The following is a 25,831-nucleotide window of genomic DNA, read 5'->3' as shown; positions in this document are numbered from 1 at the left end:
TAAACTAGTAATTCCCTAGTGATCTGTGCATTCTGTCACTGGCACAATAAGCCACCATTGGTAACAGACTCCCATTCTCTGTGATGATGAATTTTCCTTTTTGCTAAGAGCTGGACTCCTTTTTCCTTGCTGGTCTTGTTTGAGGCCCGAATAACACTTAAAGGAAGGTGAGAGCTCCCATAGTCCCCATTAAGGACTGGAAACCTCTAGCTAATTAGAGAGTGTTAGGCGAATAGATGTCAGCCTATTGTCGTTCTGTTGGGCTTTCCTCTGGGTGACCCAAGTGGGTGGAGGCTTTCGGAAGCTCTGGAGGAAGAAGTAGTGCCCCACCTTAGGACACGCTCCACTTCCTTTCCTGTATAGGAACAAGAGCTGAACATACACGCTGCATTTTAAACATGCGATGAGGGAGAAGCCATGATGGGGCCCCAGCAGACTCAGGTGTGTTGACACAGGCAAGGGCCTTTGGACTAGGTCTAGGGAATACATATGTAAATGAGGAAGCAAAGACAGTTCTGAGGTCCCTGCTCTCTGTTCACCAGGAGCAATAAAGTGTCCATGACAGGAAGAACCCTGACAGCCATCCAGCTAGAAGGGCACAGACCCAGCAGCCAAACCAACTGTGTTTCCCAAAATGAGCTTCAGGGACCCCTGATACCTAAGCAGCTTCTACTGATAAATCACTGCTAGCACATGCCAGCTTCAGGTGAATTTGCTAAGAACCAGCTGTGTCCCTCCATCTCCACCTAGAGTGGTGGCTTCTGCCTTTGGCTTCTGCCAGAGTGGGAGAATACTAGTGTGGTTTTGCCTGGGGCTGTCTGATTCCTGTTTAGGGGATCTGCACCTGCAAACCCATAATAAACCACAACACCACTGGCCACTTCTGCTCCCCCTTCACAAATACACAGAGTTGTTTTACAGAAGGTTCCCTAAGGCAGGATGCTGTAGGTGCCCAGGTGAGGACTCAGTCGTGGCCTTTTGAGCTGGATGTGAAGGAGTTGGACAAAAATGTGAAACAGTGTGACTCTTCTTTGGTTTCATTTCTCATAAAAATGTTGCTTATGTTAAAATGAATTAATGAAATATATTTAAGTTTCTCTATTTTAATTTCAAATATAGCAGAAGTTGAGACAGAGAGAGAGAGGGGGGGGGGGGAGGGAGGGAGAGAGGCAGCAGACAGGAAGTCTTAGGCATCCTCCTTTTACTAAAACCAGGTTTTATTTTAGGGCAATGTTAGGTTCGCAGAAAAACTGAGTCAGGACTGCAGTGGGAAGTGCATGCAAGAAAGAAAGGCCTGCAGCTGACCTGAGCAGAGGCTACTCACCTCTTACCCTGCTTTGTCAGGCCACACAGCTGCTGTGGTGAATTTGGATGATCCACCAGAGTCTGCAGGACAAGCCCTTCTGACCCAGCCATGTAGAAGGATGATGTCCCCAGGGACCACCCAGGAGGTTCCCATATTTAACCATTTGCTAGACTCTGTAAACCACTGCCACAACACGGCCTAAGTCTCCACACTCATGTTGGGGAGGCCACTGTTTACCTGAGGGCCAGGCACACTCAGAAGGCCCTAGATGTGTGTGCATGGTTCATGGGATGGATAGACAGTTTTTACCACATCTTCAAAAGTAGGGGTAAAGAATGCTCACAAAAGGTTAAATTCACTGGATTAAAGACCAGCACTGACACAGCTGCAGCCATTCACAGTCACCATCACAGCAAACACTGGCTTAGTCCCCACACCAGGTGCTGCACAATGGGTAGGACATGGAGATGAGCAAGACCAGATGTGAACCCTACTCAGTCATGTAATCACACAGATGTGCATTTAATCTCAGGCCAGGGATTTCCCTGGATAGAAGCCCTTACCTGGACTCAGTCCACGGTCAGGTTTTTTGTGGTTGTTTTTGGTTTGGTAATGCACCCACTTAAAAATCGAAAAGGATGATAGTGATACACTTTTCTCTTACCCACCTACATTCACAACCACCACCTAAAGACCAGCCATGCTTGAAGGAGGTTCAATCTGCCTTCTGCCTGAAGGCCAGGAGGAGGCAGGAAAGCTTCCCTGAAGATACCAAGGGAAGCCCGAGTGTGAGCTTACTAAGTAGGAAGCCTGGAAGGGATGTGTGATCCCACATGGGACTGGGGACAGACCAGTTTAGCTTGGTGAACTGAAAAGTTTAACTGGGGTTTCTTACAAGGGTGTAGTTGAAGCGTTACCTCAGGAGTGTGGCCACCTTGTGAGCTGCCATGTCACCAGAGTCTCCCGCACTCTAGCAACCTTCAGCACGTACACAGCCTCAGGAAAGGGCAGAGCTGAAGCACTACCCCCTGAGCCCCCTCAGGAGCCCTTCATGTACCTTGTTGAGGGAAATGTTAGTGACCCTAATCTTCTGAGGGTCTCTGGTAGCTAATAATAGTTGCTTTGATGTGAGACAGCAACAGTTGTGTGGTTCCTACAGAGCAATATTCCACACCAGGGCACAGCCCAGGCAGAGGCGACGGCTTTGCATGGGCCCCATGGTGGAGGAAGCACATGAACTTGAAGAACTAGAAGAATTCTATGTGGCTAGAGTGTAGATAAAGGCAAGAGGGTCCTGGGTTTCCAAAGGGGTGGGAGCCTGTTGTCCTGTAGCCTGTTTTGCATTGTAGACTTTTTTCTCAGAGCTCAGAGAAGCTACAGGGATGTAACTGAATCACAGTATCACTGGGAATACCAGCCTGGTGTACAACTTGGAGAATGGATTGGAGGAGAAAGCGGCTAATGGTACCTTTCTTAGTTCAGGTGGGACATGATGTGACTTGGTGCTGTGTTAGCGCTGTGAGTAACAAGGTGTGGTGGCCAGGCGCCTCTTGAGCAACATCTGTTTCCCAGTGGTTTGAGGGCTGGGCATCTAGCTGGGGTGCCAGCATGGTCGGGCTCCAGTGAGGCTCCCCTTCAAGGGAGTTTCTCAGCAGAGGACTCCCATGGAGACACTAGCATTTAATATCTACAGTAGTGAATAGAGAGGTGGAGAGGAAGAGGTTGAGATCGGTGGCAAGAAATGTACAGTGTAAGGCTCTCCTGAGAGGGTTCAGATCTTCTCAGTCTTGGAAGCACAATCTAAACGTTTGCCTGTAGTGCATTAACTGACTGGACTCTTTGGTGTCCTGTGAAAAGCCGGTAGATAAAGTCTGTTCTGGTAAAGTGTATTTGTAATGTTCTTCATTGCTTTGCCCCAACACCTGATAAGAAACAACTGGAGCAAGAAACTTGCATTTGGCCCATAGTTTGAGGGAATGCAGCACGTCGTGGCCGGCAAGACAGAGCAGTGGGGAGGCGTGGCTATGATGGCGGGAGCCTGCAGCTGCCTGCTCACATCTCCGTAGATTTGGAAGCAGAGAAAGGAGAAGTCCATGCTCAGCTGGCTCCGTCCTTTTTAATTCGGCCTGGGACCCCAGTCCACGGATGGTGCTGCCCACAATAGGGGTGGATTCTTCCCTCTCAGCTAATCCCCTTGGGAACTCCTTCTAGGTGATTCTAAATCCAGTCAGAGGAGGGGTCATCACACAAGCTTGCTAGAAACCATCTGCACCCTGGCAGGCGCCCCCCTGTGGCAGGAAGTTGTTAAAATCCTGACAGTGAATGTAGTGATTGCTAATGATGACCCTGTTGTCTGGGTGATTATTTTACACTGAAGTGTTCCATCTGACTCCCCAGAATGGCTCATTCAGAGGAGCAAGCGGTTGTGCCCTGTGCCTTCATCCGCCAGAACTCTGGCAACTCCATTTCCTTGGACTTTGAGCCCGACACAGAGTACCAATTTGTGGAGCAGCTGGAAGAACGCTACAAATGTGCCTTCTGCCACTCGGTGCTTCACAACCCCCACCAGACGGGCTGTGGGCACCGCTTCTGCCAGCACTGCATCCTGTCTCTGAGGTGAGTGGGCAGGGCCTGCAGCTCTGACCGCAGCTGACCAGAACCAGATGGTGGTGTTCCTGGCTTCTGAATCTGCTGTGGCCACAGGGCTGTAATTGAGGTTTGGGAAATTGTGGTTTGGGAAACGCTCTCCAAGGCCCCTGGCTGAGAACCGAACTGTAATCCTCTTTGCTTACCAACTCCTTTGTGGACATTCACCCTGCCTTAAAGTTCACCCTACAGCAGTTCGGCAGACACGGTCTGTTCCTATAGCTGTCTACTGAAGAGGGCACACAGCTCCTGGTGTCTGTGTTGTGGCTGCCCTGATGATTGCTTATATGGGGTAGCAGGCCGTTGTGGCTATAAGGGAAGGTACCTGACTGCCATGGTGCTGTCTGCTGGGAGCCTGCCCTACTTGGAATCAGAGTCAGATGCAGTGGGATCAAAGTCAGAAGTCAGATGCAGGTCAAAAGATTAATGGTCTCCTGCCTTTTAACTCTTTACTGTTTTGTGCAAAAAAAAAAAAAAAAAAAAAACCCACCCCAAAAACAAAAACAAAACTTAACTCTTTATTACTTGTGCTTAAATAAGTGCTAATATCTGTTGATTAACATTTGCTGTTTCGCAGCGGGGAATTAAGTAAAAGATTTATTTCTCCCTTCTCTCTCTGGCCAGGTAGCCAGGAGTCTTTCACTGACCAGGATGATTAACATTTTGTGAACCAGAAAAGAAAGAAAAAGAATTAAGATTCTTTACACAGGCAAATATTCACAGACACATATACATTCATATATTTACACTGTGGTGGGGCCTGCCTGTCTCAATCAACTCCACAAATATTCATGCATGTTTACATACATGCACATATACCTACATATGTACATATAAACAGACATGTACATTTGGATGAATGGTTGGGTGAATGGATGGGTGGATGGATGGGTGGATGGGTGGATGGATGGGTGGATGGATGGATGGGTGGATGGATGGATGGATGGATGGATAGATGGATGGGTGTATGGATGGGTGGATGGATGGGTGGATGGATGGATGGATGGATGGATGGGTGGATGGGTGGGTGGATGGATGGGTGGATAGATGGGTGGATGGGTGGGTGGGTGGGTGGATGGATGGATGGATGGGTGGATGGATGGATGGGTGGATGGATGGATGGGTGGATGGGTGAGTGGGGCAGAGTCCCCCAAGCTACCACATCATCTTTTTTTTGTGTGTGTGGCCTTTTATACCTTCTTAGACAAAAGATCTTTAGAGACTTATCTTTAGAGATCTTTAGAAATCATTAGTTACACAAAATGGGAGTTACAAAAGGATGTTGATATTAAGTTCAAAGCAATGTTTCATTCTATGCTCGTTATAAATTCAAAGCAACAGTTTCTTAATGGCCTTGCCTTATCATAGTCCATACCTGTGGCTTCATCCTCGAACCTGAATGCTTTTCCTTGAACACAAATTTGTCCCAAGCCTATTTCTCTTTTTAGTGTAATTATGAAAACTCACTGTATTTCTTATTATGCATCTTTGCTTACTGTTATGAGTAGGGGCACATTCTATTTTTGGTTCTAACTTTATTATACCTTACTAGCAAAACAATTAAAGTCGCCTCTTAAAACTTTGTCCTAAGATTATTTAAATCAAATCTGGAATTCTATAAAATCATTAATTCATCTAAACAGCATTAATTCATGAAAGTTCGACTTTATGATGATCTGCAGGAAATCTGATCGATAGGGTGGGCTAATGCCCAGGGATTATTATATTTAATAATGACAGGAAAGGTATATCATCTACAAGAAGCAAACCTGAGATGAAGTCTCTTTGGGTCCTTGCCTCTCAGAGTTCACCCACTGCGGACAATGCAAAGAACGGTGGGTCACCTCCAGGAAGGAAACCTGCTAGCCTTAGCCTGTCAATGCTGGAAAGCCTGCAATAACATCACTCCATGAAAATACTCAGGGTTAGATAGGTTTCTTTTTGGCTCGCAGCTTTGGCAGTGCCAATTTGTGATCGATAGGCTTATTGCTTTGGGAATGTAACAAAACAGGCACATCGTGGTGGGAAGACACAAGGGAGGCCAACCAGTCACATGCATCATCCAGGAAGGAAAAAGAAGGGAGAGAACGGTGCATGGGGTCCCCTCTCCCCTTCAAAGACACACCCTCATAAACCCACTAGGCTCCACCTCTCCAGAGCTCCACCACTCCAGGCTCCACCTCTCCAGAGATCCACCTCTCCAGGGCTCCACTCCTCCAGGGTTCCACCCCTCCAGGGCCCCACCTCTCCAGGGCCCACCCCTCCAGAGCTCCACCCCTCCAGAGCTCCGCTTCTCCAGGGCTCCACCATGCGTTCTCTAGAGGAACAGTATCCATAGAATACACATTAAAAGGGGGATTACTGGAATGGATTTCACAATGTAGCCTGGGCACTCCAACATCTGCCTGCCTGTGGAAAGGCTGAGAACTTGGCAGTTACTTAGTCCACCAGGCTGGATGCCGCAGCAGCCCCAGATGGGCTCTGAAGGACTGGCAGAGTCCTGGAGAGCCAGTAGTCACCAATACACATTGGAAGGACAGTGGCAGCAGCGATGGCTGCAGCCATAACAGAGTAGTAGATGCACTAACAGTCAAAAGTGACAGCAGGCAGGTAGTGCTGCTTTTCCCTAGGACCCTTTATGTCTGGGAACAAAGGTGCTGCTGTCTCTAAGGGAGGGACTCCCCTCTTAGGGACTCCTTCCTGGCAAAAGCCCACCCAGACAGGTCTCTTAGTTGATCCCAGAGCTAATCAAGATTAACCTTGACACCAGGCTTCCCAACAGCGCCACTCTGGGGACCACACCTTTAACTCATGGGATAGGGGAGCCTCTTAACATCAAAACCTTAGCAATCTGAGTCATGCCACTTGTTGGAGACCAGGAAAGACATGGAAGCAGGCTTTGGGGGCTTCTAGAGGTGCACATGCCAGGCTCTAGAAGGAGCTTCAAGACACATCCTCACTCATTCCAATGTGTCTGCACTTTTATTATCTGTGTGCTCAGACTGCTTTGCTCTGGTAAGCTCCGGGTTCTAAAGGTGAAGAGCTATGGGCAGCATGGGCCTAATGTTTGCTCTCTAGCAAGTCCCCCTCTGCGGAAGACCCAGGCTGTAGTACAGTGTGATGGACAGAGATCGAGCCATTGACACTGACTGGGGGACTTGTGTTTGTTGGCATGCTGGAGGATAGGTAGGTATCTTCCAGGAAGGTTGTAAGACTGCGAAGTTCCTCAAGTGTGATGTGAGTCTTGGGGTTTTACTGCTATGAGGAAACACCAAGACCAAGGCAGCTCAAAACATTTCACTGGGGCTGGCTTTCAAGTTCTAAGGTTCAGTCCATTATCATCATGGCCAGAAGCATGGCAGCATGCAGGCAGACATGGTGCTGGAGGATCTACATCTGAATGGGCAGGCAGCAGAAGGAAAATGTGTGCCACACTGGGTGTAGCTTGAGCATAGAACCTCAAAGCCCACCCCAACAGTGACACACTTCCTCCAACAAGACCATACCTCCAAGGCCACACCTCTTAATAGTGCCACTCCCCTGGGTCAAGCATTCAAACACATGAGTCTAAGGGGGCCATTCCTATTCAAACTACCACAGCTGCCTTCTGGGTAGAGTGTACAGATTGTACCAACACAGAGTGGCTGGGTGCTCATGGAAGGACCATTGAGGTTAAACAGTTAACTTCAGCCCTGTTTTTTGTTTTCCTTTCCAGAGAATTGAACTCGGTGCCGATCTGCCCCGTAGACAAGGAGGTGATCAAGCCTCAGGAGGTGAGGAGGTCACTAGCCTGCCTTGGGTGTTATAGAAGGTACCAGGGTAACTTCCAGGCTAGAATAGGACATGTCTAGGGACCGTCCTCGTTACCCATAGTCCTCTGCTGTGGGTCAGGTCAAACCTTCCTCATATGCATTTAACTGACCACACACACGTCTTACCCCTTCCTACCCTAGCTCCAGCCACACCAAGCTGCTGGGAAACATAGAACACCCGATTTTGAGGGGTGGGAAGCGGGGTTCACCTTCTAGTCTAGATAATCTTAAAACATACTGTCCGGTTTAATAGTAACTTTGATATAGTATGTATACCATAAGGTTTACCTTTCAAACATCTGGTTCAACAGGTCTTAGTGTCTTCAGAGTTATGTAGCCACTGTGATGTGTCATGGCCCCCAAGAAGAAATCCCATGACTATTGACTGTCACCTGCCCACATCTCCCAGCCCATGAAAACCACAATCTAGTTTCTGCTTTAATTTTGCTGCATTTGGATGTTTCCTATAAATGGAGCACTGCCTTTTCTGTCTGAGCTCCTCCACTCAGCATGTTCTCAGGGTTCATCCATGTGGTCATCTGAATTAGTACTTCATTTCTTTTCATTGCTGTATACTATTCTGCTGTGTGGATATTCCACACTTGATTTCTCTATCAGCAGTTAGTGTGCATTTGTACTGTGTGTACTCTTTGTTCCACTGTGAATAATGCTGTTGTGAATATTCATATACAAAACTTAATGCTTTAAACTTTGGGGATTGAGATACGGATGGCTTAATTTTTAAGGGTGCATTAGCTGTTCTTCTAAGAGCAGTGGGTTCAGTTGCCAAAACCCACATGACGGCTCACAGACAACTGCAGCTTCAGTCCTACAGGATCTAATACCCTCTTTTGGCCTCCACAGGCATCGTATGCTCATGGTACATAGACATGCAGATACACACGTATGAATGAGTATATATCTCCCAGCATACGAAGAAAAGTTGATACATAATATTGGTGCTTAGGGTGTGGTTTAGTGTAGAATCCTATTCATCAACCTGGTGCTCAAATTCTAATCCTGGAAAACAGTTCATGTGTATGGTTATATCCATGACCTAGAAGTCTATTTAAAGAAGCTAATGTTGCTGTTACATTGTAGCTTCAGAACAAAGACAACTCCAATGCCCAATTCCTTTGTTCATACATTTTGTGGCACCCCTGGGTAATGTAGCAGCTCTGGGTTTAACATTTCAACAACTGCTGGGCTGTTTTATAAGACAGTTGCCCCTTTGTACTTTCTGACCCCAAACCATGAGGGTTCTATTGCAGCAAATCCTCATCAGAATATATTCCCAGCCTTTCTGATGTTCTGTTCTAATGGATGTGAAACCTTATTTACCCGGGGATTGGGTCACTTGTGGCTGGTGACCCTGTCAGTTTAGCTGAGCAGCTGCATGTCTTCTCTATAGGGATGCCTCTTACTAGTCTCTGTCTCTCTGTCTCTCTCTCTCTCTGTCTCTCTGTCTCTCTCTCTCTCTGTCTCTCTCTCTCTCTGTGTGCGTGTGTGTGTGTGTGTGTGTGTGTGTGTGTGTGTGTGTGTGTGCGCGTGTGTGTCTTATGTCTGTACCCATGGAGGCCAGAAGAGGGCATCAGATCCCTTGAAGCTAGAGTTAAAAGTGGTTGTGAGCCACCAGATTTGACTGCCAGAAACTGAACTGGGTCCTCTGGGAGAGCATCAAGCCCTTAACCACTGAGCCATCTCTCCAGCTCCATCTTTGCACATTTTGACTGTTTTCTTTCTGCTCTAATTGTCAAATTATTACAAGTTCTTTGGTATATTCTAGATACCATTTTTTTCTGTTATTATCAGACTTTTATTACATAATTTATTCTCACTTTGTTAATGGTGTCTTTTGAAGCAGATAGCTCTCAATTTGTTGAAGTTTAGTTAATCTGTTTTTCTTTCCTTGTGGGTTTTAGTTTGCTTCTCTGTTACTGGGATAAAAATCACGATCACAAACCCCTTGGGGAACATTCCACTTCACCTTACACTTCCAGGTCACAGTCCACAGTCTAAAGAAGTTCAACATCCCTTTAAAATATCTAGTCTCTTAACTGTGGGCTCCTAGCTGGGCAGCGATAACACATTCCTTTAATCTCAGCACTTTGGAAGCAGACTAGTGAATCTCTTGAGTCCGAAGCCATCCTGATCTACAGAGCAAGTTCCAGGAGGGTCAGAGCTGCACAGTGAAATCCTCTCTCAATCAGCCAGCTGAACAACCAATAAAACAAAACCTGTGGGCTCCTGTAAAATTTAAAAGGAAAAAAAAGTTAAATGTTTCTTATTCCAAAAGGGAAGAACCAGGGCACAGTTATAGTCAGATAAAGGAAAACCAAATTCCAAAAGTGTAAACAGCTAAGTGTCGGATGCCTGAGACTTGCCGTTTTCTATATTTGGAGAAGGCGTGGCCATCCGCGGCGCTTGTGCAATAGGCTCAAGTTGGTACCATGGCAAACCTGCCACTGTCCTCGGTAATCTTCCCAAGGTCCTGGCTCACCAGTCAGCTTGGGTCTCCCCTGCAACTGAGGCTGCACATTTGCCAGTGGCCTCCTGGCCTCTCTTCGGGGCTTCAATTCTGTAGCATGCTGTAACAGACATCAACCCTGCAGCTCTCGGACCACCAAAACCAGGGAGCAACACTGGGCTCTGGTTGCTTCTTCTGGCTCACTCAGCTTCCTTTCTTAGACAGTCCAGGCCCAGCTGGATAGGGATAGCGCTGCCCACAGTGGGCTGGGCCTTCCCACATCAACTGGCAATTTGATCATCTGACCTGGGAAATTCCTCTGTTAAGGTTCCTTCTTTCCAGGTGTCCTCCATTCGTGTCAAGTTGACAAAAACTAATCTGTACTGTTGTTCCTGTGGTGGTTGTTGTTGTTTATTGTTCTTTTACTGTGTCCAAGAAAGTATTGTCTAACCCAGGGTCATGGAGATTTTTCTCTCCACAAATATCTGTTCAGTTCAGTTTTCTTTTCTTCTTTGTGTTTCAGGAGCTCAAACTGTGTCTCCTCCTGAAGCCTTCCCTGAGTAGCTCTGACTCACCAGCCCCTCCCCCTTTAATTGCTTTCCAGAGGACCGTGTGTGTGTGTGTGTGTGTGTGTGTGTGTGTGTGTGTGTGTGTGTCTGCTCTCTCTCTCTCTCTCTCTCTCTCTCTCGCTCGCTCGCTCGCTCGCTCGCTCTCTCTCTTTCTCGTGCGTCAAGCTCTGGCATACTACAACTTTGGGGCAAATTGTTCCAGTTTTTCATGGCCTCTGAGCTAAGAGAATGGCTTTCACATTCTTAAACATTCATGAAAAAAGCTCAAAAATTATGCTAGTTTTGCAATCTCATGGAGTCTTAACTGAAATAAATTATTTTAAAAATCAAGGGGGCTGGAGCAGTGGCTCAGCTGTTAAGAGTATTTACTGAGGGCTGGGTATTTAGCTCAGTGGTAGAGCGCTTACCTAGGAAGCGCAAGGCCCTGGGTCCGGTCCCCAGCTCCGAAAAAAAGAACCAAAAAAAAAAAAAAAAAAAAAGAGTATTTACTGCTCTTACAGATGACCTGGGTTCGGTTCCCACTACCCACACGACAGTCTCAACCGTCTATCTCTCCAGTTCCAGGAGATATGATGCCCTCCTCTGGCCTCTGTAGGTAACTGGATGGACATGGTGCTTGTAAACTCATGCAGCCACATACACATATACAAATAAAACACCTAAAAATTTAAAATCAAAGACTAAGGTTCTGCGGCACATGGAAATTATACTGTTTCAGTGTCTATGAGTTTGAGTGTTTTATTAGAGCAGATTGTGCCTGCTGTTGTAAGTGTTGTGGATATCAGAGTTGAAATATGGTGGCAAGGATGGTTACCACATGACCTGCCAAGCTGACAGAATTTACTCTGACCCTTTGCAGACGAATCATACCAATACACATGTTGGGGTGAAATCTCCAGTCAGCAGAGCTTCAGGGTGCTGATACTTCACGTCAGGGGGGAGACAACAACTCTACCCTTGGCCACAGCCCCTTCTTGACTTTTGACAGTAGGGTCAAGTTCACCCCATGCTTCCCTTTGTCGCAGCCTGTTATGTTGAGCACTGGGCGTTTGTATGACTTGCCAGAAGTATGTGTATGAGGGGGTCTTCACTTTCAGTGTGGTTGTGTGACATTTCCGTTTCAGTCACTGCCTGGAAGTTTCCATCTGCTGCTGAGATAGCCTCGAAGACCAATCTCACCAGAGCTTCCTTTCCCAGATGTAGCTCGCTGGAGGGCGTGAGACTGATCACATCTGTCTTTTAGGTGTTTAAAGACAACTGCTGCAAAAGAGAAGTTCTCAACTTACACGTCTACTGCAAAAACGCACCTGGATGCAATGCCAGGATTATTCTGGGACGGTTCCAGGTTGGTATCTTTGTGACCCATGCTGTCTATGGCATTCTTCTAGTGGCGCCCACCCATGTACCCTGTCTGTGATGGTCTGTGGTTGAACTTTGTAAAGGGGTTCCCTGGGTGCCTCTTAGATTGTCCCCAATCTACCAGTACCATGAGCACCAAGAACAGAAGTATAACCAGCGGCCCAGAGAAAGCATGGTCTGTGTACTAGGCCTATATGTGACTGTTGAGTCCAGAAGAGGGTATGGAACTTACCACCAAAGCCAGCTGCTGGTGGTATACACCTTTAAGTCCCAGCACTCAGAAGCCAGATGCAGGTAGAACTCTGAGTTTGAGGCCACTCTGGTCTACAGAGCAAATTCCTGGACAGCCAGGCTACACAGAGAAACCCTGTCTTAAAACACTGGGGGGAAAAAAGCATCCATCAAGAGTGCATCATTCTGGGGCTAGAGAGATGGTTCAGTGGTTAAGAGCATTGACTGCTCTTTCAGAGGTCCTGAGTTCAAATTCCAGCAACCACATGATGGTTCACAACCATCTGTAATGAGATCAGATGCCCTCCTCTGGTGTGTCTGAAGACTGCTACAGTGTACTTACATAAAATAAATAAATAAATCTTTTTAAAGAAAAAGTGCATCATTCCATGAGGCTGTGAAGAATCTGGAGACCTGAGGAAGGGAGGCAGGTGTGACTGGCACAGGGCACAGCTGTAACAGTCAGGCCTCTCCCTCAAACATTTGTTTTGTCTCTTGGTGCTGTGGATCAAGGGCTCTGATCTAATGCTTGTGAGCCATGAGCACCAGGCCAGGCCAGGCCAGGATGTGCTGTATAAGTGAGAACTGAAGGAAACGTGCAGAGGCGTCAAGGAAGGTCAAAGGGAAGAGGGCTCCTGTCAGATGCAACTTCATCCAGCTGGGGGAGGCTCAGTCCCCACCAGACACTATCACACCACGCTCAAGTGACTCAACCACCTCTAGCTTCCAGGGATGGCTTGGCAGCTGCTGAGATTTTCCTTTCACACCCACACAGTTTGGAACATGCACGGCAGATGACTCAGCCCTTTATCAAGCCTCCAGAAAACTTCCACACACACACCTACACACACATACCCTCACACACACACACATACATAAACATACATTAACACATACACATACAACACACACATTCTCACACACAAAACATACACATACATACACTCACACATCACATACAACACATACCTACACACACATACACTCACACATACACATTGATGCACCTACATGTTCATATATAACACAACACACATATAAAACACATACCTATACACACATACACTCACACATACATACAACACAAACATACACAAACATGCACCTATGCATGCATATATAACACAATACACATACACATATATAAAACACTCACAACACACATTTGCACATATGAACCTACACACTCACACACATATACAAATACACACATATACAACAATACACAAACATACACACATACATACATATAACACACACACACACACACACACACACACACACACCCTGGGCTTTGAGGTGATAAATGTGTAATGATTTCTTTGTCACCCTGGGAGCATTCACAGGACTGTATTTTTTCTGTACAACAGTCTGTTGCTGCTTGCTTTGAGTGACAGATTCTAGACAGGGCTTCTTGTCCAGCGTCATGGTCACCAAGCCTGGATGAACTGCAGAACCCTGTAGAGACCAGAGCGCAGCTCTAGGGAGCAGGGGCTGCTTTCTACAGACATTTGCCAAACGCTCCGATGCTGGTCTCCGAGCTCCTGTGTGGTGAGGTGCAGGGTCTTACAGCTGTAGCAGAGTTTGGGTGAATGTTCAGTTCGGAGAATCGTCAAGGAGAATATCAAGTCAGTGCTGGATTTTCCGTTTTCTTACCACTAAAGGCAGAAGAAGATAACTTTAATCTTTATCCTAAGGAAGAAAATCTCCTTGGTTGTTTTTACTTGAGGACAGGCAGCGAACCGCTTTGTCGAAGAGCCAGTGCTAGGGGCCAGAGGGAAGGCTCAGTGGTTGAGAGCACTGGCTCTTCCAGAGGACCCTCGTTTAATCACCCACATAGTGGCTCAAACCATCTCTAGCTTCTGTCCCAGGGGATCCAATGCTCTCTGGTGTCCTTGGGTTCCAGGTACGGATGTGGTACATAGACAAACTGCCCATGCACATTTAATTAATTAATTAATCAATCAATTAATTAAAAGACGATTGATAGAATTATTTAGGCCTTGCTATCAGCGTATCTCTCCCCCAGGTCTTCAACCCATCTCTCCATGAAGAGCCTGACTTAGTGTAGAAAGATGCCTGTTTCTGGGCCTAATGACCTGAGTTTGATCCCTGGAACCTATGTAGTAGAAGGAAACTGACTTCCATGGACATCTTCTGACCTCCACAAATACACTGCCATGCTGTCTGCACCCCACCCCTCACAAATAAATAAGTGTAATGAATTTATTTATTTTTGCTTATATATGTATGTATATATGTGTATACACACACACACACACACACACACACACACACACACACTATGTAGCTATGTAGCTCTGACTGACCTAGAACTCACTATGGAGACTAGGCTGGCCTCCAATTAGATTCACCTGCCTCTGCCTCCAGACTGCTAAGGTTAAAGACCTGGGCACCATACTTGCCACTCAAACAAAAGAGCCAGATAGTTACTGTTGCCACTCAAAGGAAAGAGTCCGACAGTTACTGTTGCCATTCAAAGGAAAGAGTCAGACAGTTACTGGCTTAGGTTTTGCAGGCCCTGCATCGCTCCCATTACCACCTCCCTCACCCTTCAGAGCAAACCAGCCCTAGCAGTATGTTTATGAAACGGCTCAGAACAAGACGTGGTTTCAGAGATAAATAAACACTGGGCCACATCTGGCAAGCCCGCTTTAGTGGACCAGCTGCGTGGGGCTGTAGTACCAAGAGATGGGTTCTTGTTGCCTCAGCAGCGTAGTAGCGATGTGGAGAGGTGGCCTATTCCCTGTGTCTCTCCCATGACAAGCCCTGAATGAGTACTGTCAGTTCGCTCGGGCTCTGACTAAGAACGTTTCAGATTGTATAGTTGAACAAAACCTGACTGCCCTCCTCCTGCCCAGGAACCTGCCCAAGAACCTGCCTTCCCTCTCCTTTTTCCCAAAATGTGCCTCCTTCATGGTTATAGTCTGTACTCCCTTCTGTGGAGCTGGTGTGCTTCCCCCCTTCTGCCTATCTTGCCTCTACTGTGAGGTGCTGAGGGTGAAGGTGAGAAAAAGTACACAGAAGAATCAGAAATCTCACAGAGATGCTCACTGGCAAGGCTCGGGAGAGCATGCATGACCTGACACCTTCAAATAGGAGCAGGCCACTCTGGGTTCTCTAAAGGAACTTCAAAAGTCTCTCACCTGCCCCACCCAACTCCATCGTTACTGTCCCTCCTAATTCCCAACAAGCCAGAATGGCTTTCATAGTACCGGCTAAGCAGCCTGTCTGCCCTGGCCCTCATAAGAGGCAGCAAGTCTCTCTGACAGATGGGGAGAAGCTGGCCCACGTGGCACTTACCTCTCTGCAGAGCTGCCCACACCAGCCCCACCTCTGAGGCCACTGTCATTCATTGTCACAGGACCACCTTCAGCACTGCTCCTTCCAAGCTGTGCCCTGCCCCAACCAGAGCTGCCGGGAAGCCATGCTCCGGAAAGATGTGAAAGAGCATCTGAGTGCCTACTGCCGGTTCCGAGAGGAGAAGTGCCTTTACTGCAAGAGGGACATAGTGGTGACTAACCTGCAGGTGAGAGCAGGCACCGTGGGTGGCCATGCAACTCAGATGGAGCCTAGAAGGGCACTCTTTGCTTAACTGAATTTGGACTAAGGAGAGGGTTTGCCTGGATGGGGATGTGGCTCAGTTAATAGAGCGACTGTCTAGCACGCAGAAAGCTCTGGGTTTGAACCTGAGCACAGTAGAAACCAGTCCTGGTGGCTCACATCCCTCATCCCAGCCCTTGGAGATGGTTCACACCCCTCATCCCAGCACTCGGAGATGGTTCACACCCCTCATCCCAGCCCTTGGAGACAGGAAGGATGAGCAGTTTATCCTTTCCTTCTTAGCACTAAGGCAAGTCTGAGCTAAATGAGACAGTGTCTTTAGAAAGAGGTGATCCTGTATCATCTGAGGCTGGAGCTGGAGCTCTCTTGGTAACCTGCTTGCCTAACATTCACAAGGCCATAGGTTCGACCCACCACCACACAAACCAGGAGATGCACACTTATACTCTCAGAGTCTGAGAAGTGGAGGCAGATCTGAAGTTCAAGGGTAGCCCATCTGTGGCTGCATAGACAGGAAAGAGGGGTCAGTTTGAGATCCTGCGAAGAGTTCTAAACTTTCCCTTGGTGGAGTTCTATTCCTTTATCATTGGCGAAAATAGCATATGGTGTCTGTAAGCTTGGGAGGTGAGATGCAAGGTCTGGGTCCCTTAGAGGTGATGATAATGGCTTCTCCAGATTGCTATCTGGCTGCAGAGGCAGCATCAGCATAGAGACCACCGGTGCTTTTACACGTGCAGAGGAACCTCGCTGGTAGGTCTTAAGTCTGCCTTCTTGAGCCCCAAGCCGTCTGATCTTTCAGACACTCAGAAATCTTAAATTTTTTTTTTAGTTAAATTCATTTACATCAAGAAGTCAGACACCACTAATCTCTCTTTGGAACTGGGCTATAGCTTCCTATGGAGAGCAAACCACGCGACATGTCTCTCCAGAGAAACCTGTATGAATACCTTGAGGCAAGCGATCTTAGCTTTGTTTCCCACATGCTCTGTCTGTTTCAGGATCATGAGGAAAACTCGTGTCCTGCATATCCAGTGTCTTGTCCCAACAAGTGTGTGCAGACTATTCCGAGAGCTGGGGTGAGTAAACGGTCCTCCCCGGAGGGTGCAGGGCAAGTGTTTAGAATCCTGGCTTAAGGTTTGATGAGAACCGTAGATAGCCAAAGGCCTGGGGACTACACGATCCTGGGGATGCCTGTCGCTCTGCCTTCTGAGTGGTCTCTTGCACACTCTTTTGTTTCCATCCCAGCCCTCTGACTCATCAGAGTCTCTCCTCCTGTCCCTCGCTTCCCCCCCCCCCTCCCAAGTCATCCTTGGCTCCCTGATCCTACCAAATGGTCGGAGAATCCGTGTGTTTCCACAGCACAGGTTGTCCATTTTGCAGGTGAAGGAACACCTCACTGTGTGCCCTGAGGCTGAGCAAGACTGTCCCTTTAAGCACTATGGCTGCACGGTCAAGGTAAGCAAGCTGTGGGCCACCTTCATCTCTGCCTCTACAGCTCCCCGGCGAGTCCATTTCACTCTGTAACTCTCTTCAGGATCTGGTAGGGTAGACAGACAGCAGAACCCTAAGACTACAGAGGTGTTGGGGCTCGCCAGAGAAAGGGAGCTGCTGCATACATACAGGTCTGCATTCGTATGCATCACGTTCATATGTTTGCTCACACAGATGTGTGCCATTGTGGGCTTCGTATGCACCACATCTGTAAGCCATCCCAGCACTCTGGACACATGTGCAAAGCAGTTCAGCATTCCAGAACGCCGTTTCTGGGCGGCGTTTCTGAGTTGTAGTCATGAAAGTCTGCTGCTTCAGGGTTTGCTCCTAGGCCTTCAACTGATTGGACAAGGCCCACCCACATTATGGTTGGGTCGTCTTAAGGTTGACCAGTTGTATTAATCCTCTCTACAAAATATTCTCACAGCTACACCCCGATGAGCTTTCACTGAACGTAACCTAACCAGGCTGCCACGTGAAACCAAACATAGTGGTTAATTTCTTCTAGCTCTGCTCTGTTGTGTCTATCAGGGTCAGGAACCTTCCAGAGTCATCCTTGCCGTGATTCCTGGCTTTATAGTACCATCATTTACCACTCAATGGTGAAACAAAGAGATTCGAGGCTGTGGCTCTGTAGTGAAGTACCTACCTACCCAGCTGATGGGAGGGAAGCGACAGGTTTGGTTCCCAGCACTGGGGGAAGCACTGAAATAAAGCAATTTAAAATCATTTTCAATATTTTATAAGACCTTACAATACTTATTTAATAAGTGGTATGAAATAAATTTAAAATAGAGAGAACAAAGTTTGACCTCCGTTTCAGGCCTTTTGGCAGATTCTATTCGACCAGAGTAGAAATCGAACATTTTGCTGAGTATAACCGATATATTCTCTAAATCTAAAATTACCTAAAATTATCTAAAAATTGTATTTTTAACCTAAGTACATTTCTTTGGTTTAAAAATAATATTTGAATAGTAGGAGTGTAGGTCCGTGGTAGATCAGGTAGGGAGCATCCTGATGGGTCCCCATCACCACCCCCAACATGTGTGTTAATTGGAAACTTTAAATACATTGTGACAACTGGTGGTCGTGTTAGCTGCGGAATGGCCAGGGCTTTCCTTTCACATGACACCATTGCTTCCAGCGCCGCCGAAGTCTTTACTGTCAGGCTCCACCTCCAGCTGGGCCTTGTTCTAATGCTAACCTCAGTGTCAGGAGCTGTGGAAGGGTAGGAGAGTCATTCTCTGGAACCTTCCTTGGAGTATCCAGCCACCCAGCAGCCAGCCCTCAGCTGGAGGGAAGCTGGTGGCAGCCGCTTGCTTAGACACATGTGGAAATGTGGGCCTTTGCTTTTATTGGCAGTAGAGTCTGTCAGCAAATAAACAGTATGATCACCATTTCTTCTCTCAAATGTGTGTAATCTTCAGAGGAGGGGGAACCATTCTCACCTGTGTGTATCTCTAAGTGCAGTAGTAATTCACACAGGCTGGAATGAAAAGCAGACTGCAGGCTCACTACAGCAGGCAGTATAGAAATATTCACTGGAGGGGCTGGAGAGATGGGTCAGCACTTAAGGGGACTGACTTCTTCCATAGGTCCAGAGTTCAAATCCCTGCACCCACATGACAGCTCACAACTCTCTATAACTCCAAGATCTGTTACTCATAGAAATGCATGCAGGCAAAATACCAATGCATATAAAATAAATGTAAATAAATTTAAAAAATTAAAGTTAAAAAAAGAATAGCCCAGGCTTAAAAGCAGTCTTCAAGGAAGATAAGCTGTGTGTGTGGTGAGTGGTGGTGGTGTCTGTGCTTCCTACCTAGCCAAGGCAGGAAGAAAATCAGCATGGAGAGTTTTGCTAGCAGCCTGATTCTTTGTCTTATCGGCTTGTTTGGGCCTTGCTACTGGACAATTCTGAAGAAAGACCGGATAGAGTCATTTTTCCTGCAGTATTGCAGGGAAAGAGTGTGTTTGGAAACTAAGTAGCAACTTGCTGAGGCTCTTGTAGCCATGCACCTGCCGCCCTGCTCCTTTGGGGAGCTCAATAACTGCCTTGCCTGTTCTTTGTGTTTCAGGGCAAGCGTGGGAACTTGCAGGAGCACGAGCGGGCAGCCCTGCAGGACCACATGCTTCTGGTTTTAGAGAAGAACTTCCAACTAGAACAGCAGGTGAGTCTTGGGGCCACATGTGAAGGAGGAGGGGGATTGCTGACACTTGGCTACTCTGTGTTTCGTTTGGTTTGGTTCAATGGTCTCTCTGGTTCCATGCACGCTGATCAAAGGCACACATTTTTCAACCAGTAGGCAGACACACTCATGGTATTAAGGAAGCTTCCAGCTGGAAGGTGCCTTGGAGTTCTGTGAATTCATCCCCTCCCCCTGCAGATGAGCTAAGATCAAAGAAGCCTCAAGTTTGTAACTCCTCAGTGGCAGAATGGACCTCAAGCCAGCTCCCTCCATGGCCTACCGTCCACTCCACAGCCTGCCCACCCACACTTAGCACCTTACCCATCACATACTAGATTTTTGATATTTTAAAATTAAGTCAGTCAGAGCATTACAGTAGATGGCAGTCTGTCCTAAGTACTATGGAATTTTGATGTCGGTCTAAATGCTTTGTAACCTGATAAACATATGCTAATTTCATATATACTCACTCGAGCCTGTCAGCTTCCTGGAGCATTCGTCCAAGACCTCCATAAGGCTGGCCTTCAGGGGCAGTTGTATGGAAGGTAATGGTCTTAGAGGACCATTCCAGAGGCTTTTCAGGCCCACTGTCAGCGAAGAAGTTTAGCACCGCAGAGTACTTTGTGATATCTAATTCCACATTACAGTGGATGGGTGCGTTTCTCGGGGTCACAGCCAGGAGAACATTAGAAACCCTGACCCAGGAGTAACTCATCACAGACCTACTGTCTGGGAACTTCTGGTTCTTTATAGACCCATCCATTGATTAAGAAGAAGTATGTGCATTGCTAGAGACACTGAGTCCTGGAAGACACAGACTCTCCATGAAAAATCACAAAAATACAAGTAGATCGGCAGCCGTGCCTCCTGAAACACAATAATGCTTGTGGGATGCAAAGGCTGCAGGGAAGCGTTTCTGGGAAAGCTGTGCAGCAAGGCACTCTGGGAAAGCTGTGTAGGCTTTTCAGGGTAGAACACCTAAGTTGTATCTTTGTTTATTTCATTTCATTAAATATGTGTATGAGGTGTGTGTGCATGACTGCAGGCGTGTGACCCAGGAGAGGGTGTCAGATCCCTTGGAGTATAGGCAGCTCTGAGCTGGTCAGATTGGTTTTGGAAACTGAATTCAGATCCTTTGCTAGAGCTCTATGTATTTGTATCTGCTGAGCCTCTCTCCAGCTTCCTAGGCTGACCTGAAAGAAAACAACAGTCTTCTCGGTTGAGCAAAAACAGGGTTTTCCGAAGAGGGGTTTGTGCTCAGACAGGCTGGTATAGAAAATACTGTAGATTTAAGGAAATGGAGTATTAGGGTGCCTGGACCCCTGAGTGTGAGACAGGGATTCCTGGAGACTGGTGTCTTGGGCTGAGACAGCAATGGCCTTCTGTGAGCGAAGATCCAAACACTGTGGTCAGTTACTGATTTGCTTGTCTGTTTTCCCTGTTTCAGATGAGATCTAAGGATCAAAAGTTAGAACTAATCTTTTTCCATGTTATGAAACACTTTGCCAGCTCCTTGTCTAATAGTAGTAGCACACAAGCCCGAGCCTGCAGGCCGCACACCACTCCGGTTCACAGGTCTCTGCCCCATTTCTTCATTTGTGAATGGGGCTGTGGTGGGTGGGAGTGAGCGTTGGCACTCGTAGCATGGTGCCCGGCACACAGAAACATTTCAGTGTTGAGAAGAAGAGGCTGGAGGTGGAGATGGCAGAGGGGCATCCCCGGGCCCATGAGCCACGGATCACATGGAGACATTCTGAGCTTTAAGACTGGGAGGCCAAGAACCTGGAAATGTTAGTAACTGAGATGGGCACCGCAAGAACAGGAGCAGGTTAGAGGCAAGGGTGGGGAGGAGGACAGTCAGGTGGGCGTTATGACCACGTGTACATTCCTTCATCAAACACACAGCCGATGTCTTCCATGTCAGGCATCATGCTGGGTCCATGAGACACGGTCTCAGCAAACACTCTAGGAAGGAAAAGGACGCACAGCACTAAGAGCACGTTCTAAGGGGGGTGAGATGAGCTAGGGCCTGAGCGGGTGATGCAGGTAAGGAGATGTCCCCAGAGGCTGTTCCTTTGAGTGGCCGCACCAAAAGGGTAGCTTCTGGAGTAGGGAAGTTCCCTGATGGGAGCCAGGTACTGAGCAGTCTTGTTAGATACACATGGGCTAGGTCGGTGCTGCACAGTTGTTGGACGGGGTACCAAAGGGTTTGCTAGGTGCTGTGCGGTCTTGCTGGATGCACATGGGTTAGCTCTCTGTTTTACAGTCATGCTGTATGCACATGGGGTTTGCTAGGTGCTGTGCAGTCTTGCTGGACAGGATGCACATGGGTTAGCTAGGTGATGTGCAGTCTTGCTGGATGTACACAGGTTAGCTCTGTGTTATACAGTCATGCTGGATGCACATGAGTTAGCTAGGTGCTGTGCAGCCTTGCTGGACAGGATGCACATGGGTTAGCTAGGTGCTGTGCAGTCTTGCTGGATGCACATGGGCTAACTCTGTGTTATACAGTCTTGCTGGATGCACGTGAGGTAGCTAGGTGCTGTGCAATCTTGCTGGACAGGATGCACAAAGGTCAGAAGTAAGCATGAAGCCACAAGGGTATCAGATTATGTAGAGCCCCATTTGTCCTTTTTGAAAAAGCCACTGGAGACATTGAAGCAGGAAAACAGAAGACCAAATCTATCCGTTGGTGGTGTTGGTTGTGGTGTGAAAATGAACTGGAGGAGGACAGGAAACAGAAGACCAGATCTGTCTGTTGGTGGTGTTGGTTGTGGTGTGAACATGAACTGGAGGAGGACGTTTGCCACCAAGCAGATATTTTTCCAGGACCTACTGGTACCAGGCTCCATCCAGTTTCTGTGAGATCCAGACAGGCCCCAGCTCCCATGGAGGGAGCACTCCTGTGTGAGGGCACAAGCTCTCAGGGTAAGAACAGGTGGGAAGTGTCACAGCCTAGGTAAGAACTGATGAAGACTGGAAGAGCTAAAACAGATAGGGTGTGTGTGTGTGTGTGTGTGTGTGTGTGTGTGTGTGTGTCTGTCTGTCTGTCTGTCTGTCTGTCTGTCTGGGTGTGTCTGGATGTGTCTGGGTGTGTCAGTGTGTATGTGCCAATGTGTGTGTGTGTCTGGGTGTTAGTGTAAGTGTATATATTTGTGTCTCTGTATGTCAGTGTGAGTGTCTATGTATCAGTGTGAGTGTGTGTGTGTGTGTGTGTGTGTTTCTGGGTGTGTCAGTGTGTATGTGCCAGTGTGTGTCTGGGTATTAGTGTAAGTGTATATATTTATGTCTCTGTATGTCAGTGTGTGTGTCTATGTATCAGTGTGAGTGTGTGTATGTGTCTGTGTGTGTATGCCTGTGTGTGTGTCCAGATGTGTTGATATGTGTCAGTGTGTATCAGTATATATGTGAATGAGCATGTGCCAGTGCGTGAGTGTGTGTCTATATATATTAGTATAAGTAAGTATATGTGTGTCTGTGTGTGTATGAGTGTGCATGTGTCTGTATGTATATGTGTGTCAATGTGTGTGTTTCTGTGTATCAGTGTGTGTATGTCTGTGTGTGTATGTGAATGTGCATGTGTGTCAGAGTATATCTGTGTATGTGTGTGTCTGTGTTAGTGTGTGTATCTGTGTGTGTACATGTGTCTGTGTGTGTATCTGTGTGTGTACATGTGTCTGTGTGTGAGTGTGTGTCAGTATGTGAATGTGTGTCTGTGTATCAGTGTGTGTGTATGTGTCTGTGCGTGTGTGCCTGTGTGTGTGTCCAGATGTGTTGATGTGTATTAGTGTGTATCAGTATGTATGTAAGTATGTGTCAGTGTGTGAGTGTGTGTGTCTATGTATTAGTGTAAGTAAGTATATGTGTGTCTGTGTGTGAGTATGTATGTATATGTGTGTTGATGTGTGTGTGTTTCTGTGTACCAGTGTGTGTATATCTATGTGAGTGTGTGTGTGTCAGCGTGTATCTGTGTATGTGTCTGTGTGTGTTTGTGTTACTGTGTGTGTGTCTGTGTGTGTACATGTGTCTATGTGTGTGTCAGTATGTGAATGTGTCTGTGTATCAGTGTGTGTGTCACTGTGTAAATGTGTCCTAGGTATCAGTGTGTGTATGTGTGTCTGTGTGGGTATGTGTGAGTGTATGTCAGTGTGTATCTGTGTACATGTCTGTGTGTGTCAGTATGAGTGACTATGTGTGCCAGTGTGTGTGTGTCTGAGTGTGTGTTATGTGGTATGTATCTATGTAAGGTATGTTTCTGTGAGTCTGTATATGTGTATGTGTATATATGTATGTCTGTGATACATACACCTGAAATTCCAGCACTTGGGAGGTAGAGGCAGGAGGGCTAGGTCATCCTCAGCTATGTAGTTAGTTCCAGGTCAGCCTGGGTCACACCAGAAACCAGAAACCAAGCAAACACGCAGATGAGATGAAGTGAGGAATGGATGTAAGAACTTCTCTTGGTATGATGTGTGTGAAAGGTGCCCAGCACTCAGGCTGAGCGGGACCTCTCTCAGGTGTTGGGGGATGGCTAAGTAGGTATGAACACTTGCTGCATGAACATGAGGACCTAAATTCAGATCCCACCCACAGAGGTGTGGTCCCAGGAGGGCCATCAGCCTAAGCCCAGGTTCAGTGAGAGACTATGTCTCAAGGGAAGAGATAGAAAGAAGTAGAGGAGGCACTAGACATGCATGCGTGAACACACACGCACAGATAGTGACATCTATGTTTGGCAGTGCTCACTGGGTTGGGCTATACTTGCTGATGGTTACCTGAAGGGGCCCTTTGGGGTAGGGCAGAGACAGAGCAGACGAATGAGGTCTCCCGTAGCACTGATCGGTGTCTTGGCTGGCTGACCGCACGCACCGAAAGAGTGCACCAAGCCAGTTCATCAAGTTCGGCCACGTGACACTCCTGACCGGCTGGCCCATCACTGTGGGTGAGGAATGGGACATTCTATGGTCCTGGTTTTAGAGAGCACCGGCAAATCCATTCTTAAATCACATGGGATTCTGCCTGACAACAATGGCCTTAGAAATCCACGTGTACTGTCGCCCCCTAGAAAGTCTTACCCTATTACCTGTGTACATGCACTTAACTCTCTCCTGCCCGTTGTTAGATCTCTGACTTATATCAGAGTCTCGAGCAGAAAGAAAGCAAGATCCAGCAGCTTGCAGGAACTGTGAAGAAGTTCGAGAAAGAGCTTAAGCAGTTCACACAGATGTTCGGCAGAAATGGAAGTTTCCTCTCAAATGTCCAGGTAAGGGCTGGTCAATGATGTCCCAGGGGCAGAAAGTGCTGACTCGGTGTCTCAGGCCACCTGTAACTTGAGTTCCAGAGGATCCAATGCTCTCTTCTGACCTCCACAGCCTCCTGCATACACACGGTGAATACACATGCACTCGGGCACACACACATGCACATAATAATTCTTGAAGAGAAAAGAAGGGCTGGAGAAATAGCTCAGCACTTAGGAGCACTTGCTGCTCCTGCAGAGGACCTGGGTTCGAATCCCAGCACACACACATGGTGTGAGTTTACAACCATCCATAACTCCAGTTCCCAGGGATCCAATACCAAAGTTTTGACCTTTGCGGGCACCAAGCATATACAAAGTTCACAGACATACATGCAGGCAAAACGTTCCCATGAAAAAAAAATCCAGGGCTAGAGAGATGGCTCAGCGGTTAAGAGCACTGACTGCTCTTCCAGAGGTCCTGAGTTCAATTCCCAGCGACCACATGGTGGCTCACAACCATCTGCAATGGGATTAGATGCCCCTCTTCTGGTGTGTCTGAAGACAGCTACAATGTATCCTATACCTGAAATAAATAAATAATCCTTTAAAAAAAATCCAGCTGAGGCATGGCTTTTTTTGTTCAAAGCTATGATCCACTTTTAGTCAGCAGCAAAGGGGTCTTCTTAGCTTTCAACATGGAAGCCATTTCAAATGCATAGAAAAGCTGCCAGGGTTAGGTGATGCCGGGGGCACCTGCACAGCTCTCCCACATCCCATTCAGCACCTTGTCCCATTTGCTCTGTTTCTGTCACCCTCCTCTCTTCTGGCTGTGGCCGTGGACCACCAGAGAGAACACTGCATGTGTGCGGCCCTCTGCATGTCTCTTACACGACTCAGTATATTCACACCAGTGTTGGTGCACTGGTTCATG

General features: G+C 47.3%; 1 protein-coding gene across 4 annotated transcripts in view; it reads left to right on the top strand.

Annotated features, from left to right (window-relative positions):
* The window catches only part of Traf5 (TNF receptor-associated factor 5), a 48,804-nt gene that overhangs the window by 16,639 nt on the left and 6,334 nt on the right, over positions 1-25,831 (top strand). For all 4 annotated transcript variants that reach the window (XM_039091512.2, XM_039091513.2, NM_001398702.1 and 1 more), the window contains 8 exons: positions 3,704-3,922; positions 7,668-7,725; positions 12,044-12,145; positions 15,776-15,940; positions 16,974-17,051; positions 17,356-17,430; positions 19,548-19,640; positions 24,781-24,921. In XM_039091512.2, the coding sequence (XP_038947440.1) occupies positions 3,705-3,922; positions 7,668-7,725; positions 12,044-12,145; positions 15,776-15,940; positions 16,974-17,051; positions 17,356-17,430; positions 19,548-19,640; positions 24,781-24,921 (930 nt within the window). In that variant the 5' untranslated portion in view covers position 3,704. The remainder of the gene's footprint in view (positions 1-3,703; positions 3,923-7,667; positions 7,726-12,043; positions 12,146-15,775; positions 15,941-16,973; positions 17,052-17,355; positions 17,431-19,547; positions 19,641-24,780; positions 24,922-25,831) is intronic.

The sequence above is a fragment of the Rattus norvegicus genome, chromosome 13 (genome assembly GCF_036323735.1).
Source record: "Rattus norvegicus strain BN/NHsdMcwi chromosome 13, GRCr8, whole genome shotgun sequence".
Classification (NCBI taxonomy): Eukaryota; Metazoa; Chordata; class Mammalia; order Rodentia; family Muridae; genus Rattus; species Rattus norvegicus.
This window is presented reverse-complemented; position numbering and strand designations above follow the sequence as displayed.